At 52.7% G+C, this 16,031-nt stretch overlaps 2 protein-coding genes across 4 annotated transcripts; both read right to left on the bottom strand.

The window, feature by feature from the left end:
* Positions 1-99: 99 nt before the first annotated feature.
* On the bottom strand, positions 100-6,593 carry LOC148640100 (uncharacterized). 2 transcript variants are annotated; one of them, XM_088621444.1, is made up of 6 exons: positions 6,389-6,591; positions 4,851-5,180; positions 2,157-2,483; positions 1,383-1,526; positions 1,160-1,203; positions 100-860 (listed from the first exon to the last, which is right to left on the bottom strand). In XM_088621444.1, the coding sequence occupies exons 1-6, from the start codon at positions 6,450-6,452 to the stop codon at positions 711-713; spliced, it is 1,059 nt and encodes a 352-aa protein (XP_088477570.1). In that variant the 5' UTR covers positions 6,453-6,591; the 3' UTR covers positions 100-710. The 2 variants fall into 2 exon arrangements, with proteins under 2 accessions (XP_088477570.1, XP_088477571.1); XM_088621445.1 differs by lacking the exon at positions 1,383-1,526 and having other exon boundaries at positions 6,389-6,593.
* Positions 6,594-9,620: 3,027 nt separating this feature from the next.
* LOC148640101 (uncharacterized) lies at positions 9,621-15,965 on the bottom strand. Of its 2 annotated transcripts, XM_088620649.1 has the most exons (6): positions 15,336-15,965; positions 12,345-12,653; positions 11,108-11,437; positions 10,124-10,273; positions 9,967-10,013; positions 9,621-9,880 (listed from the first exon to the last, which is right to left on the bottom strand). In XM_088620649.1, exons 1-6 carry the CDS (start codon positions 15,463-15,465, stop codon positions 9,698-9,700), a joined length of 1,149 nt encoding a protein of 382 aa, XP_088476775.1. In that variant the 5' UTR covers positions 15,466-15,965; the 3' UTR covers positions 9,621-9,697. The 2 variants fall into 2 exon arrangements, with proteins under 2 accessions (XP_088476775.1, XP_088476776.1); XM_088620650.1 differs by lacking the exon at positions 10,124-10,273.
* Positions 15,966-16,031: the final 66 nt, after the last annotated feature.

A 16,031-nucleotide genomic window follows, 5' to 3' on the forward strand; every position in this document is an offset into this window, starting at 1 on the left:
ATGTGTGGTTTGTGAGATGGCCCGTGAGCCGCTGGCTGCTTCATGTGTGGCGGGCGAGGAGCACAGAAAGCTGTTGAAAACATCACGCAGGACACAGGCTCACGCATCACGCTGACTTTATTCACAACCGATGCGCAGATCGGCGCCTCCAGGGCGCTGGACAGCACCGGCAGCACGTCAACACAGCAGAAATCGAGAATAAATCTATAAAACTGACGTGTAAAAATCCAAACTGCACGGAAGAGCTCTGGACACAAACTGTAAATAACCACTGAAGATAAAAGACACTGTCGGCGGGTGAGCTGTAGAGGGCGCTGAACACCACACAACACAGGAGGACTGAACACTACAGCACAGGCTGCGCACTACTGAACACCACAGAACAACACAGCACAGACTGCACACTACTGAACACCACACAACACAGGAGGACTGCACACTACTGAACACCATAGAGCAGCACAGCACAGACTGCACACTACTGAACACCACAGAACAACACAGCACAGACTGCACACTACTGAACACCACAAAACACAGGAGGACTGCACACTACTGAACACCCTATAACAGCACAGCACACAGGAGAACTGCACACTACAGAAGACCAGAGCAGTCCAGAGAACTGCGCACTGCTGAAGCCCAGCTGTCAGCGGACTGGGATCTGAGGGCTGGGCAGCAGGGGGCGCTGTGGCGCTGCGTGGCGAGGGCTAGGCGGTCTGGCTGGTCCCGCTGGGCCTGGCGTACCGCACCTCGCTGTAGGTCAGCCTGTCCTCCTGTCTGTCCTGGCGCCGCCGGCCCGGCCGGCCCGCGGGCTTCAGGTCCAGGTGTGCGTAGGTGACGCCCCCATAGGTGTCCGTCTGCAACACAGCAGGGTCATGTGTCACACACCTCGCAGCAACACACAACACCTTGCAACAGTGCACAGCGCTGCACAGCACTCACAACAACACACAGCACTGCACAACATTCACAACACCTCGCAAGAACGCACAGCACTGCACAACACTACACAACAACGCACAGCACTGCACAATACTCTGTACCTTGACCACTCTATTCTGACCCTCCCATGGCCTGAACCACCCAGATTAAATATAAGTACTTTTGTTAAGGTGTATAAAGTCTACACACACTGGTCAAATGACACCACACTCACCTCTAACCCAGGTACAAGAGCGCCCCCATTCGTCTGCCTCGAGTCTGCAACAGAGGAGCACAGGACGAGCAGAGCAGTGATCCATTCTCATGAGCAATACGAATCAATCCGTCTGTTCTCTATCTGTGTGTGTGTCTGTGTGTCTCATGAGCAATACGAATCAATCCGTCTGTTCTCTATCTGTGTGTGTGTGTGTCTGAGCTGGTGTGTGTGTGTGTCTTACCTCTGTCAGAGGGTGAGCGATTAATGGTCAGGTAGGAGATACTGCCGATCAGAGCCAGCAGACTGAGGGCAGAGAGAGAGGCCAGGACAGCTGGGTACAGAGACCCACTCGGACCCGGGCACCACTGGAGCGCAGTCAGCTGACCTGTTCGAACAGCAGGGGGCGACACCTCACAGCTGTGTGCTGTAATACCTTTATCCTGACACACTGTAGTGTTCTCAATAATAATGGGGTGGGTGATGGGTGATGGGTGATGGGTTGTAAGGGATAGGTCAGGGTGGGTGATAGTGGGTGTGGGGCTGGAGGTGGGAGTGTGAGAGTAAGAGGTGGTAGGGAGTGGGTAAGAGGTGGCTCATGGGTAAGGGGTGAGGGGTGAGGGGTGATGGGTGAGGGGTGAGGGGTGAGGGGTCGGTGATGGGTGAGGGGTGAGGGGTGAGGGGTGAGGGGTGATGGGTGAGGAGTGAGGGGTGAGGGGTCTGTGAGGGGTGAGGGGTGAGGGGTAAGGGGTCGGTGAGGGGTGAGGGGTGAGGGGTGAGGGGTGATGGGCGAGGGGTGAGGGGTGAGGGGTCGGTGAGGGGTGAGGGGTGAGGGGTCGGTGAGGGGTGAGGGGTGAGGGGTAAGGGGTCGGTGAGGGGTTGAGGGGTGAGGGGTCGGTGAGGGGTGAGGGGTGAGGGGTCGGTGAGGGGTGAGGGGTGAGGGGTCAGTGATGGGTGAGGGGTGAGGGGTGAGGGGTGTGTGGTAGGTAAGGGGTGGGTGCTGTGTGGGTGGGTTTACCTTTCCCCTCGAGGGTGCGTGACGAGACGTTCGGGCTCTGATGGACGCTAGCCCAGCCTGTCCGGGCCTGGCAGGACCACGGCCCCCCCTCGCTCCACTCCTCCTCCGAGACGTTCAGGCGGCTGGTGACGCGGTAGCTGGGCCGCCCCCCCCTGCCTGCCACCCTGGTGGTCTCTTCCAGCGCCGGGCGCTCCCTCTCGGCCCCCAGCCAGCTCACCTGAGCCCAGGGCAGCGCCAGGCCGCTCACCAGGCACAGCAGGGCCAGGCCCTCCCCGCGCCGGCCGGGCCGCACCAGCACCGAGACGCTGGGGCTGTCCGCGGGGGGGTCTGCAGGGGGAAAGAGGCACGTGATGAGCGCAGATTAACGGGGACCCCCAGAGAGCCAGGCAGCTGGCACTGCAGCCTGCGTTAGAGCTGCATCAGGATCTCACGTCGTCTTGCAGAGCCCAGCGCATCACCCCAGAGAGCAGCCGGAAACCCGGGGTGGGTGGGGTGCGGCTCTGTACACGGCTCTGGGCTGTGGGGCTCGGTTCTGGCCGGGGGCACATTCTGTGAGGAGTTTGCATGGTCTGTCCGCGTGGGAGTGGGTTTTCCCCAGGTGCTCCTGTTTCCTCCCACTTCCCAGACTCCTGCTGGCTGGGTCACTGTTGTCTCTAAATTCCCCTGGTGTGTCCCTGTGTGTCCCTGTGTGTGTCTGTGTGTCCCTGTGTGTGTCTGTATGCATCTGTGAGTGTGTCCCTGTGTATCTCTGTGTATATCAGTGTGTGTCTGTGTGTCCCTGTGTATCTCTGTGTATATCAGTGTGTGTCTGTGTGTCCCTGTGAGTGTGTGTCTGTGTGCATCTGTAAGTGTCTATGAGTGTCCCTGTGTGCATCTGTGTGTATCTCTGTGTATATCAGTGTGTGTCTGTGTGTCCCTGTGAGTGTGTCCCTGTGTGTGTCTGTGTATATCAGTGTGTGTCTGTGTGTGTCCCTGTGTATCTCTGTGTATATCAGTGTGTGTCTGTGTGTCCCTGTGTGTGTCCCTGTGTATCTCTGTGTATATCAGTGTGTGTCTGTGTGCCCCTTTTTGTGTCTGTGTGAGGCAGTCAGATATTAATATTATTCCAATAATACTCCTTATGTTTATATGCAAATATCTTATGATTGTGGCTTTATTGTAAACGTCTGTAGATTGTTGTTCCATATTAATTGTATTTGTTTTGCTTTGGCAACACCGATTGTACTCCTCGACCATGTCAGTGAAGCGCCTTGAGTTGAATTGAATTGTCAGTGAAGCGCCGGGCGCCCAGAAGCCCGCAGCCGCCCGGGCCGCAGGGCGGAGTAACAGCTCACTGTCTCTCCCTCGGACCCGGTCCCTCCCTCCAGACCCGCCGGGCCCGACAGAACTCGGCTCCCGACGTCTTGGAGCCTGTCGGGTTTTGCTCTGTGTGGTTTTTGCCAGCAATCTCGACATTTAAAACAGGAGGAAAATCCTGTTCCTCTTCTTTGTCGCTGTTTTTATTACAGAAATAACGTCTCATTTTCTAATTTTACGATTTTCCATCCACCCGTGTTCTTCCCGCTTCGCCCGGCACAACGTGAGTGTCAGTCACAGGACAAACACACACACTCACAGACACACACACTGGTCAGCACACAAGTCAGTCACGGGACACACACACACACACACTGGTCAGCACGCCAGTCAGTCACGGGACACACACAGACACACGCTGGTCAGCACGCCAGTCAGTCACGGGACACACAGACACACACACTCACACCAGCGCCCGGGTTCCCTGTTTTTCCCTTTGTCCCTGAAAAGCCAGCACGTGTCTGGACTGTGGGACGGAAACTCACATGAACACGGGGCATGGGGAGAACAGACAGACCACCAGGGCCCCAGCGCTCTAATGCTGTTGTTGTTATTATTATTATTATTATTATTATTATTATTATTATTATTATTATTATTATTATTATTATTATTATTAGGACCGGGTGATATTACAGTACAGCAGATACAGCAAACCGGTCACAACCCAGGGGAGAATATTTCCTCAGTCTGTCCGGCTGCTCGACGCCACCCCGCCGTTTCTTGCAGGAAGCCAGAGCGCAGGCAACATCAACATGGCTGGGCCGCCTGTTCCCCACTCCCACCACCCTTTGTGTAAAGAAGCGCCGCCAGTCCTCACTGGAGGATTGCACACGACTGCGTTTCGAATGAAACCAGGGTGTCGGCTTCGACAGCTTGGCTGAGGCGCCTGTTCCCCACTCCCACCACCCTTTGTGTAAAGAAGCGCCGCCAGTCCTCACTGGAGGATGTGTTTTGAAAGAAACCAGGGCGCAGGGCTTCGAAGGCATGCCTGGGCCGCCTGTTGCCCACCCCCACCACCCTTTGTGTACGGAATGTGTGCGCAGGTGCTGCTCTCAGTCTCTCCCGCTCTGCCGCGGGGGCTAGCCCGGAGTCCACAGCCTGCGAGACCCGGCTGTCCTCCCGCCCAAGGCGACAGACGCGCGTCCCCCCCCCCGGGGAGCCTGGCAGGCTCCTGCGAGGCGAAGACACGCCGACAAACCGACCACCCCCCCGAGCCATAGCGTCCCCGGGGCTGCCCGCGGCGGCGGGCTCGCACCCAGCGCCGCCGACCGGGTCTTCTCTGGGCTCCCCGGCCCCGGACAGCCCCGGCACGGCGCGGGGCGGGCGGGTTCTTACCTCCGACGACGAGGACGGTTCCGCGGTCCGTGAAGGCCATGTAGCTGCTGAGGTGCTCTCCGCAGTAAAACACGCCGGAGTCGGCGGGCCGGGCGGCGTGCACCGTCAGCTGGACCCGGTTCGAGTCGATTCTGGTGCTGCTGTATCGGCAGTCGGTGTTCTGGTTCAGTTTGCAGTCCGTGTTGAGGATCTCCAGCTTCCCGTTCGGGTCCATTCGGACCCAGCGGAGGAGCTCATCGAAGCAGCTCTGCTCTCTGCTACAGGTGCAGGGTACCGTGGCGTCCTGGCCCGGCTGGGAAAACACCCAGACCCTGTCCTGGGCCGGAACCGCTGAGGAACAAACAGAGCCCGCCAGGTTCGGCTTGTGTAATAATAATAATAATAATAATAATAATAATAATAATAATAATAATTATTATTATTATTATTATTATTATTATTATTATTATTATTATAATTGCACAAAAAATATATGAGCAAAAGCGATTTTAATAATAACAGCAACAATATATGGTCTCATACTCTTATTTCACTTTAGCAACGATAATAATACAATTAGATCAATAGTAATTTAACAATTAATTATTAATAAAAGCTATTTGTTTTATTGCGGTTTAACAGACAAAACGACAGAAATGATATTAATTAAATATAATAATTAATAATTTAAATTAATAATGTTAATAAAGTCTAATATCATTATTGCACATGAACAACAATAATAACAGTAATTTTAATAATAACAGTACGAATATATTATCCAGATCTAACAGTATTAATGTTCATTAGCAAAGACGATGATAGAAGTGCAACAGTAATTTTAATAACAATGGTAATGATATATCAATAAGATCTAATCGTGTAATTGCACATTAACAACGAAAATCAGAACAACAGCAATTTGAAAAATAAGAACAGCAAAAATAGACTAATAAGAATAAATCTAATATTATTACTGCGCATTAACGATAAAAACATTAGAAAAGCAATAGTCATTTAAATATTAACAACAAGAAAAACATAAGAAATAAAAAGGATACGAAATATGATTATAGGACATGAATAATAATGTTAATGTAATAATCATCATTTTGGTTTAATCGTGCGTGCAAATAAATAAAAACAGGACTAAAATATTAGTAACCATAATAGATCTATAAAACATAACAACGTTGTAAATGAACAATACTACAATAATATCTGTGTACTGTAGTAATTATCAGTAGTACTGTAGTAACTCCACGGTTATTCTGTGATTCTATGAGCGGACACGATTCAGAAAAGGTGATTCTGTTTAAAACAGTTTTACTCCTGTCTGTCTGAAGAGGCCGAATCGTCGAAGTTCTAACAGGCGGAAAACGACACGCTCGTCTTTAGTGTGGAAAGGAGTTTAAGGACTGTCGCTCCGTTCAATCGCCCGAGCTCTCGGTCAGGTTACAGTATAGGCTGGATATTTAAAAATCTCCTCAATTATTATTATTATTTTTTATATTTACCACACAGTTAAAAAAACTCTGAAGAGAAAACATGGAACTCACCTTGAACGACAAACTGAAGACCGAGGAGCAGGACAAGGGAGCCCATAGCGGACCACAGCCTCATGTGCTCGGGGCTGTGTCGGCGGGTCGGTGTGTCCGGGGCTGTGTCGGCGGGTCGGTGTGTCCGGGGCTGTGTCACTGTGTCGGTGTGTCCGGGGCTGTGTCACCGTGTCAGTGTGTTAGTGTGTTCGGGGCTGTGTCAGACTGACTGAGGCGGTATGTTCAGCACTGCGTCAGTGTGTTCAGGATCGCGTCAGCGTCTGTGTCAGAGAGCCAGAGGCGGTGTGCTCGGGGCTGTGTCGGTGTGTTCCGGACTGTGTCAGTGCGCGTTGTGTTCTAGACTGGCAGTGTACAGTGTACAGTGTGTTCAGGACTCGCGATGGAGAGTCCGTGTGAACTGTGCTCAGGGCTCACAGTAATGTATCACTGGGCTGTGTCAGTATGCAGTGTGCAGTGTGTTCAGGATGGTGTGTGCGGTGTGTTCGGGGCTCTGGGTGGTGTGTGTTGTGTACAATTTGTTCAGGGCTCTGTGTCAGTGTCAGTATGCAGTGTGTTCAGAGCCTGTGTGCTGTGTGCAGTGTGTTCAGGGCTCTGGGTGCTGTGAAGACAGTGCAGTGTGTTCAGGGCTCTGGGTGCTGTGTCAGTGTGCAGTGTGTTCAGGGCTCTAGGTGCTGTGAGGACAGTGCAATGTGTTCAGGGCTCTGGGTGCTGTGTGCAGTGTGTTCAGGGCGCTGTGTGCAGTGTGTTCAGGGCTCTGGGCGCTGTAAGGACAGTGCAGTGTGTTCAGGGCTCTGGGCTCTGTAAGGACAGTGCAGTGTGCAATGTGTTCAGGGCTCTGGGTCCCGTTTGCAGTGTGTTCAGGGCTCTGGGCACTGTGAGGACAGTGCAGTGTGTGGTGTGCTCAGGGCGCTGTGTGCAGTGTGCAGTGTGTTCAGAGCTCTGGGCGCTGTGAGGACAGTGCAGTGTGCAGTGTGTTCAGGGCGCTGTGTGCAGTGTGTTCAGGGCTCCGGGCGCTGTGAGGACAGTGCAGTGTGTTCAGGGCTCTGGGCTCTGTAAGGACAGTGCAGTGTGCAATGTGTTCAGGGCTCTGGGTCCCGTTTGCAGTGTGTTCAGGGCTCTGGGCACTGTGAGGACAGTGCAGTGAGTGGTGTGCTCAGGGCGCTGTGTGCAGTGTGCAGTGTGTTCAGAGCTCTGGGCGCTGTGAGGACAGTGCAGTGTGCAGTGTGTTCAGGGCGCTGTGTGCAGTGTGTTCAGGGCTCCGGGCGCTGTGAGGACAGTGCAGTCGGTGACTCTCCCCCTCAGCGGTGCCTGCGGTCTGCACCCCAGCCTCTCAACATCACACGGGGTCGCGTCACACGAGAGTCTGGGGGTCGCGTGCACGGCTGAAACGCAGAGCGCAGCCCGGCTCGCGTGCCTGTGTCGTCACGGGAGCAGCCGGGCCCGCCAGGCTCGTGCCTTTGTTGTGTGCTAACGGCAGGTGCCAGATCACTGTCTCGAGCTGGAGACACTTGCACTTCTAAAACTGCTCGAGCTTGAGCGAGATCGGTGCGTAACCCACGCGCGCACACCCCAGCAGCGAGAATTAGTATTAAGTGTTACAATCATCACACCCGGATATTTCCGGCAGTCTGGGGAGTTATTTCGTTGTGTGTTGTTTAATATCCGTGTGTCAGTGCACCTGTGTGTCTGTGATGGAATCGACGTTTTAAATGAACTCGCGGGCGTCGTCTTCTGCATCAAAAAGTACCAAACTACTGGTGTGGGGCACGCGGTGTGGAGTCCCCACGAGTGAAGTCTGGTTAGTGGCACAGAGACAGGTGCAGTTTCTGTTGCACTGGGAAAAATACTCTAGGATTAAACAAGCATTTATTCCCCAAATCACACATCTGATCCCAGAACTCCCTCTCCTAGACTCCTCCCCCCACAGGGGGGAGGGAGTCTATCCCAGAAAGCAATGGGCTCAAGGCAGGGTCCATCACAGGACACACACACACACTCACACTCACACACACTCTCACACACACACTCTCACCAGGGCCAGTCCATCACAGGACACACACAGTCACACACACACACCCTCACAGGGGTGTAGAGGGGTGTGTGTGTTTACTGGTACAGTAGGGTAGGGAGGTGTGTGTGTTTACTGGTACAGTAGGGTAGAGGAGTGTGTGTGTTTACTGGTACAGTAGGGTGTGTGTGTGTGTGTGTGTGTGTGTTTACTGGTACAGTAAGGTAGGGAGGTGTGTGTGTTTACTGGTACAGTAGGGTAGGGGGTGTGTGTGTGTTTACCGGTACAGTAGGGTAGAGGGGTGTGTGTGTGTGTGTGTGTTTACTGGTACAGTAGGGTAGGGGGTGTGTGTGTGTTTACCGGTACAGTAGGGTAGAGGGGTGTGTGTGTGTGTGTTTACTGGTACAGTAGGGTAGGGTGTGTGTGTGTGTGTTTACTGGTACAGTAGGGTAGGGTGTGTGTGTGTGTGTGTGTGTGTGTGTGTGTGTGTGTGTGTGTGTGTGTGTTTACTGGTACAGTAGGGTAGGGGGTGTGTGGGCTCAGTGGTCACTCAGTTCCACTGTCATCAGCGCTGACAGAGGTGCAGCAGAGTGGCTGTAAACACACTTCAAAGCCCGAGTGTGTTTCCACTGAGTTCACACCAGCCTCTGCCTGTCTGCCTGATACTCGCTGGCCTCCCTTTACTGGAACTGCTCTCCTGCCAGCAGCTTCTGTGGTGCAGCATGGTAATTACTCAGTACTACCCAGTGAGATCAGGGTAAAAGCACAGTACAGGGCAGCCCAGTGAGATCAGGGTAAAAGCACAGTACAGTACAGGGCAGCCCAGTGAGATCAGGGTAAAAGCACAGTACAGTACAGGGCAGCCCAGTGAGATCAGGGTAAAAGCACAGTACAGGGCAGCCCAGTGAGATCAGGGTAAAAGCACAGTCCAGTGCAGTAAAGCCCAGTGAGATCAGGGTAAGAGTACAGTTTCAGTGTAGTAAAACCCAGTGAGATCAGGGTAAAAGCACAGTCCAGTGCAGTAAAGTCCAGTGAGATCAGGGTAAAAATGCAGGATGATCTGTGTGCCTCAGAAAGCTGATGCTGTGACTGACAGGGTGTACTTGTACTCTGGACACCTCATTCACGATCATTATAACACCGACTGGGACACTGGTGCAGGGTGTCGTACAACAGGAACTTCGAGATGTGGATCATAAATAAACACACAAAGTAGCCACAAGGTAGAAAGAAAAGTGCTCTTTATTTATAGTATGTAGAAAGTTAACAAAACAAAACACACCAAAACAAAAGTTAAAGTATTACTGCTGTACAGGCTCTGTATTACAGCTGTACAGGGCTGTACAGGTCTGTTTTACAGCTGTACAGGGCTGTACAGGGCTGTACAGGGTCTGTCCTGCGATGGGCTCTGGCCTCCTGTCTCTGGATCTCCGCTGAAAGTCCACCTGAATGTAGGTCACCAGCTCGTCCTCACTGCCCCTCCTCTGCGCGGCGCAGAGAAATGTCATTACAATAACGCACTCATGAGACGAGTAAAAGAGTCCAGAGCCCGTGGAGGCGCCCGTCTCACCTGCTGCGGGACTTCCTGGTGGGTCCGTCTGCGACTCTCCCTGCCAGCTGCCAACACAGGAGAGGGGGGTTACTGTGGGCACGGCCCAGGCCCTGGGCTCACAGGTCCAGACGCCAGTGTCCAGCCCTGCGGTGTGGTGACCGCACGTGGTGCTGACCTGCGCCAGTGTCACAGCTGAGTGGACGGAGGGGTCCGTCCAGGCATGGAGGGGGGCAGCGTCTGATGGCCACGGCGCTGGCACACAGGATCGCAGCGAGGAAGAGGAGGCAGGCCGAGGGAGGAAGAGCGGGGAGGAGGGAGCAGGACTCTGGAACGACACAGACAGGGGTCACCGGGACAGACAGCAGGCAGACAAAGAGAAAGAGACAGAAAAACAGGCAGCAGACAGCCAGAGACGGACTGACAGGCCGACAGGCAGAGAGACAGTTAAAGAGGCAGAAAGAGGGGACAGAGGAGAGGAGACTGGCAGGCTAAGAGACAGACAGGCAGCAGACGGGCAGACCAAGAGACAGACAGATAGACAGAGACATAGAGACAGACAGGCAAATAGAGAGACAAACTAGTACACAGGCAGACAAGCAGATAGACAGAGGAGACAGAGAAATGGACAGAGCAAGAGACAGACAGGCAGACCAAGACACAGACAGGCAGCAGACAGGCAGACCAAGAGACAGACAGACAGCAGACAGGCAAACCAAAAGACAGACAGGCAGACCAAGAGACAGACAGCAGGCAGGCAGACCAAGAGACAGACAGCAGACAGGCAGACCAAGAGACAGACAGGCAGACCAAGAGACAGGCAGCAGACAGGCAGACCAAGAGACAGACAGGCAGCAGACAGGCAGCCCAAGAGACAGACAGGCAGCAGACAGGCAGACCAAGAGACAGACAGACAGCAGACAGGCAAACCAAAAGACAGACAGGCAGACCAAGAGACAGACAGCAGACAGGCAGACCAAGAGACAGACAGACAGCAGACAGGCAGACCAAGAGACAGACAGGCAGACCAAGAGACAGGCAGCAGACAGGCAGCCCAAGAGACAGACAGGCAGCAGACAGGCAGCCCAAGAGACAGACAGGCAGCCCAGGAGACAGACAGGCAGCAGACAGGCAGCCCAAGAGACAGACAGGCAGGCTGTACCCTCCCTCAGCAGGGCCAGTGCTGAGATGTTCCGGCTGTGGTGGACGGTGTCTGGGGCAGTCTGCACCTGGCAGGACCACAGCGCCCCCTGGCTCCACTCCTCCCAGGACAGCTTCAGGGTGCCGACGACCCGGTTCCCGGCTGGCTCGCGGCCCGACTCTCCCAGTACCCTGCGCGGGACCGCGGGCTCCCTGGGCAGACCCGACTCCCGCCAGCTCAGCTGGACCCAGGACTGCCGGAGCCCGGCCGCGGCGCACCGCAGTGCCACGCCCTGCCCGCGGGCACCACCCTTCGCCAGCACCGACACCTGGGCGCCCTCTGCTGGCGCACCTGGGAGGGAGGAGATCAGTCTCACGTGCCGGGCTCATTCCTGCACTTCTCCGGCCCCCTGCCCCCTCCCGTCCAGCGGGAGAGCAGCCCAGGGGGGCTGCTGCTGGCAGAGCTCTGCCCCCGCGTCCACAGACGCCTCCGAGCAACGCCCCCCCCGAGCGAGAGGCGGGACACGGGCTTGGGGACCGGCTGGTACATCTCGGAAACAACATGAATTCGTTGATGCAACAGAAGAAAAAAAAAAGCCGAATTCCCAATTAGGCACAAAACCGTGAATTTGCGAAAGTACTACTCTCACCACGTTGTCGCAAACTCGCATTCGAGTTCCCACGAACTGTGACGCGATGCGGCCCTTCCTGCTCACTAGTCTCTGTAACGACTAAGGTACTAGCGAGCAGAAAAAGACAGCAGACATTACACCGCACACGTTCCCGCGTGATCTGCACCACAAGTTTACAATTAAGTGGTAGTTAATGTCGTCTCGAAGGCGAGAGCAGTATTTCTGCTGGGTTAAAAGAGAGGTGTTCGCAAGCCTGCTGGTTTACCGGAAGTCTGCTTGCCTCGGTCTGAAGTGCACAGCAGAGCTCCGCGCATACCTGGACATCTCGCCTGCTTGGTGAGAAACTGGAGGTTTAACAGACCACCACGTACATGTTCCTGTTATTGTGGTTTGAAACGCGCTCGTCAGCGCTGGTTCTTTCTGACCCCGAACCACGAGAGCAGCGTGGCTCTTGCCCTTCAAAGGGCAAGCATGAGAAGCCAGTCTTGCACTGGCTAAAAAAACAGAAGGCGCTTCTACTGTTCTTGTGAGAAAGGCAGATCGCGCCAGGTTCTGTGAGGGCTGTGTCTGTGTGGAGCAGTGGCGGACAGCGGGCAGTAGGGGGCGGTGTTCTGGACCCGGACTCACCGGCTGCTGTCACTATCACCGCCGTGGGGGCGGCGAACCTCAGGTAGCTCCCGCTGTACTCGGCGCAGTAATACAGCCCCGCGTCGCTGCTGGCGTTGACGCGGACGCGCAGGGAGAAGAGCTGCCGGCCGGCAGCCCCTCTGTCGCCACCCCCTCCGCGGCCGCCGTCCAGCTCCCTCAGCCCGCCGGCGGGCCCCCCGTCTCGAAACCAGCGGACCTGGTCGGCCGGGACGGCGGCGGGCAGCTCGCAGGTCACCTGCACGTGGTCCCCCGGCCGGGCGAGGACCCGAGAGGCACTGCTGGGGCAGACTGGAAACGACACACGCACACGGGTCAGCGCTGGGCAGGGCTGGAGTCTAGTTCAGTGCAGGGTAGAGTAGTCTAGTCTAGTCTAGGGTAGAGTAGTCTAGTCTGGTGTAATTTAGTCTTGTCTAATCCAGGGCAGTGTAGTTTGGAGCTGTCTAGTGTAGTTTAGTCTAGTCTAATGTAGAGTAGACTAGTCTAGTGTAGTCTAGCCTAGTGTAGAGTAGACTAGTCTAGTATAATCCTGTGTAGTGTAATGTAGTGTAGTGTAGAGTAGACTAGTCTAGTGTAGAGTAGACTAGTCTAGTATAATCCTGTGTAGTGTAGTGTAGAGTAGACTAGTCTAGTGTAGAGTAGACTAGTCTAGTATAATCCAGTGTAGTGTAGTGTAGAGTAGACTAGTCTAGTGTAGAGTAGACTAGTCTAGTATAATCCAGTGTAGTGTAGTGTAGAGTAGACTAGTCTAGTGTAGAGTAGACTAGTCTAGTATAATCCAGTGTAGTGTAGTGTAGAGTAGACTAGTCTAGTGTAGTGTTGAGTAGTTTAGTCTGGAGTAGTCTAATGTAGTGTAGTCTGGTGTAGTGTACAGTTGTCTACTGTAGTTTAGCCCAGTGTAGTCTAGTGTAGTCTAGTCTAGTGTAGAGTAGACTAGTCTAGTATAATCCAGTGTAGTGTAGTCTAGTGTAGCCTAGTCTAGTGTAGCCTAGTCTAGTGTAGAGTAGACTAGTGTAGAGTAGTCTAGTCTAGTGTAGTGTAGTGTAGTGTATAATTCCAAATAATTCCAAAACAGAATAAAAAGGACATCAAGCATTTAGTGATTACATGACTGATTTGCTTTAAACTACAATGCCCCCCCCGTATTAAAGTTCAAGTTCACATTTATTTGTCATTCCAGCCACATACAAGCACACAGTGGAACGAAATATCGTTCCTCCTGGTCCACAAAGCAAATACAGGCAGGGCACTGACATTGAGATTGTAGACAGGAGACACACAGGGCAAAGTGCAGACAGTGCAGATCACAAGGCAATACACAATTCAATATCCATGTTATAAAACGAGTGATTGTCTAAGATGGTCATGTATCCCAGAAGTCATTCAGCAGTTGTAGTGCCCTGATACTCCGACTGCTATTCTGCTAATACAATATTAACGCAAAGGAACAAGTAAAGGCTTATTCCCTGCTGAAAAGAGATGAGAGAACACACAGTCTCGGCTGTGAAGTCTTCCTCGGGTGTGAACTCTATTCTCAGCAGGAATAGACCTGTTACTCGCTCCTTTGCAGACTACGCATGCTGATGCAGCTGCCCACCTGAACTACAATATGACTGTTTGGCAAATGAATTAGAATTTGCCACTTCTGGCAAATCAGCACTGATCTTACTTCAAAACACAACGTTTCCCAACTGCTCTGCGTCCATGTGATCCGATCCCGACAGGAGCGTGGTGAGATTTGTGACTTGTTCCAGGAATGTAGGGGTACAGGACTCTGCTCCCCCAACTTCACCCCGTGCAGGTGAAGAGTCTAGGCTGTCACAGCTGAGGGGTATCTGCTAGTCCCCAAGCCCACCCAGTGAGACTGCACTGGGGGGACTTGTCCCCACACTGAAAGCTGGTATGAAGCTGCTGTTTAAGTAATAGCAGTTGGCATTTTCAATTATGGTGGGCATTTTTAAATTAATTACAGGCATTATTACATTTGTTCCAGTGGGACTTAGCAATCAACCACAGTTGGAATTATTAATTACAGTTGGCATTATTAAATTAATTTATCACAGTTGGAATTATCGATTACAGCTGGTATTATAAATTAATTACAGCTGGAATTATTGATTACAGTTGACATTTTTTAATTAATTACAGTTGGTATTATTCGAATAATTTGAGCAGGTATTTTAAATTAATTATTGTTGGTACTATTTGATGAATTACAGATGGCTTTGTAAATTAATTACAGTTGATATGATTAAATTGATTACAGTTGGTGTTATTTGATGAATTACAGTTTGTGTTATTTGATGAATTACAGTTTGTGTTTTAAATGAATTTATAAATAAATTTACAGTATAAATAAATTAATGTATAATACATTTTAAATTAATGTTAAATTAACAGTCCGCACTATCAAGGTCACAGATTTACAATGTTAATACGACAGATTCGATGAAAACCCAGCCCGTTTATCGTTTCCTTTTTAATAAATCAGCACAGCGAGGAGAATTCAATAAAGTTAAATTCTTTTTTAAATGCGCTGGTTTGAGGTGTGGGGCGGAAGAGGAGATATCATTAAAATATTCACGAACAATAAGAAAATAATATCAGTTCTGTTCTCCGTGTACAAGACATAGTCGTCTCTTACTTTACTGCTCTGAAACATAAATCCGATAGTCTATAGAAACTCTCCTGATCGGATCCCTTAATCTCCTGATCATCCATACAGATGATCGAGACAGTCGGTCTGTCCCCTGTCTGTCCCGGCCCTGACCCTCGTGTTACAGATGATCGAGACAGTCGGTCTGTCCCCTGTCTGTCCCGGCCCTGACCCTCGTGTTACAGATGATCGAGACAGTCGGTCTGTCCCCTGTCTGTCCCAGCCCTGTGATTGACTTCATAATAAGGAATAAAAACAGATTTTCGAGACCCACGCGAGACAGCTTACGTCTCAGAGACGGAGCCGGTCGGTCTTACCGGCGCACAGAAGAACCAGCCAGGCCAGGCAGCCAGGCCGTGCCCTCTCTCCCCTCTCCACGGACACGCCGCCCCCACGCCACGGCCACGACCCCCTCACAGTGGCCGGAGCAGGCTCGCTCTCTGTCATCCGAGAACCAGGGTATCTTTTGCGTGCGGGCGAACAGGAGGGCGCAGGCCGGTCTCTGACTCTCACTCGCAGCCGGTCAGGAGTGGCGAGGCCGTGGGCTCTCAGCGAGGCGGACTGGAGACTCCTGCGCGGTCCCACGGGGCGCCCAGGTTCCACGCAGTTTCGCGCCTTCGAGCGATCGCTCCGATTGCGACGCCCCTTCACCTGCGGGGCGAGTTTGCCCTCAGAGGCGAGGAGGAAGAGGAGGAGGAGAAGGAGGAGGAGGTGTGTCTCTGCAACCTCTGGCGGTTCGGGCGCGCGCTGGTTCGGTTCGGAGGACCCGGGCAGGACAGCCGCGCTCGTGCGCTCCTCGTGAAGACACGGGGGTCCGGCCGCCGGCAGATACAGGCGGGAGGGGTTTGATAATCAAGCGTGTGTCTCCGTGGGGGTGGGAGTGGGTCTAGAATGACAATGCTAACGCAGCACCAGAAAAAAAGATCCAACCTGTGGGTTTTTTTTTATCTCAATGGTTTATTGAACGTCAGATTATACAAAGGAGAAAAGGAATGCAAAAAAAAAAGAGAATA

Source organism: Lepisosteus platostomus, chromosome 26, assembly GCF_059453375.1.
Source record: "Lepisosteus platostomus isolate fLepPlt1 chromosome 26, fLepPlt1.hap1, whole genome shotgun sequence".
NCBI lineage: Eukaryota > Metazoa > Chordata > Actinopteri > Semionotiformes > Lepisosteidae > Lepisosteus > Lepisosteus platostomus.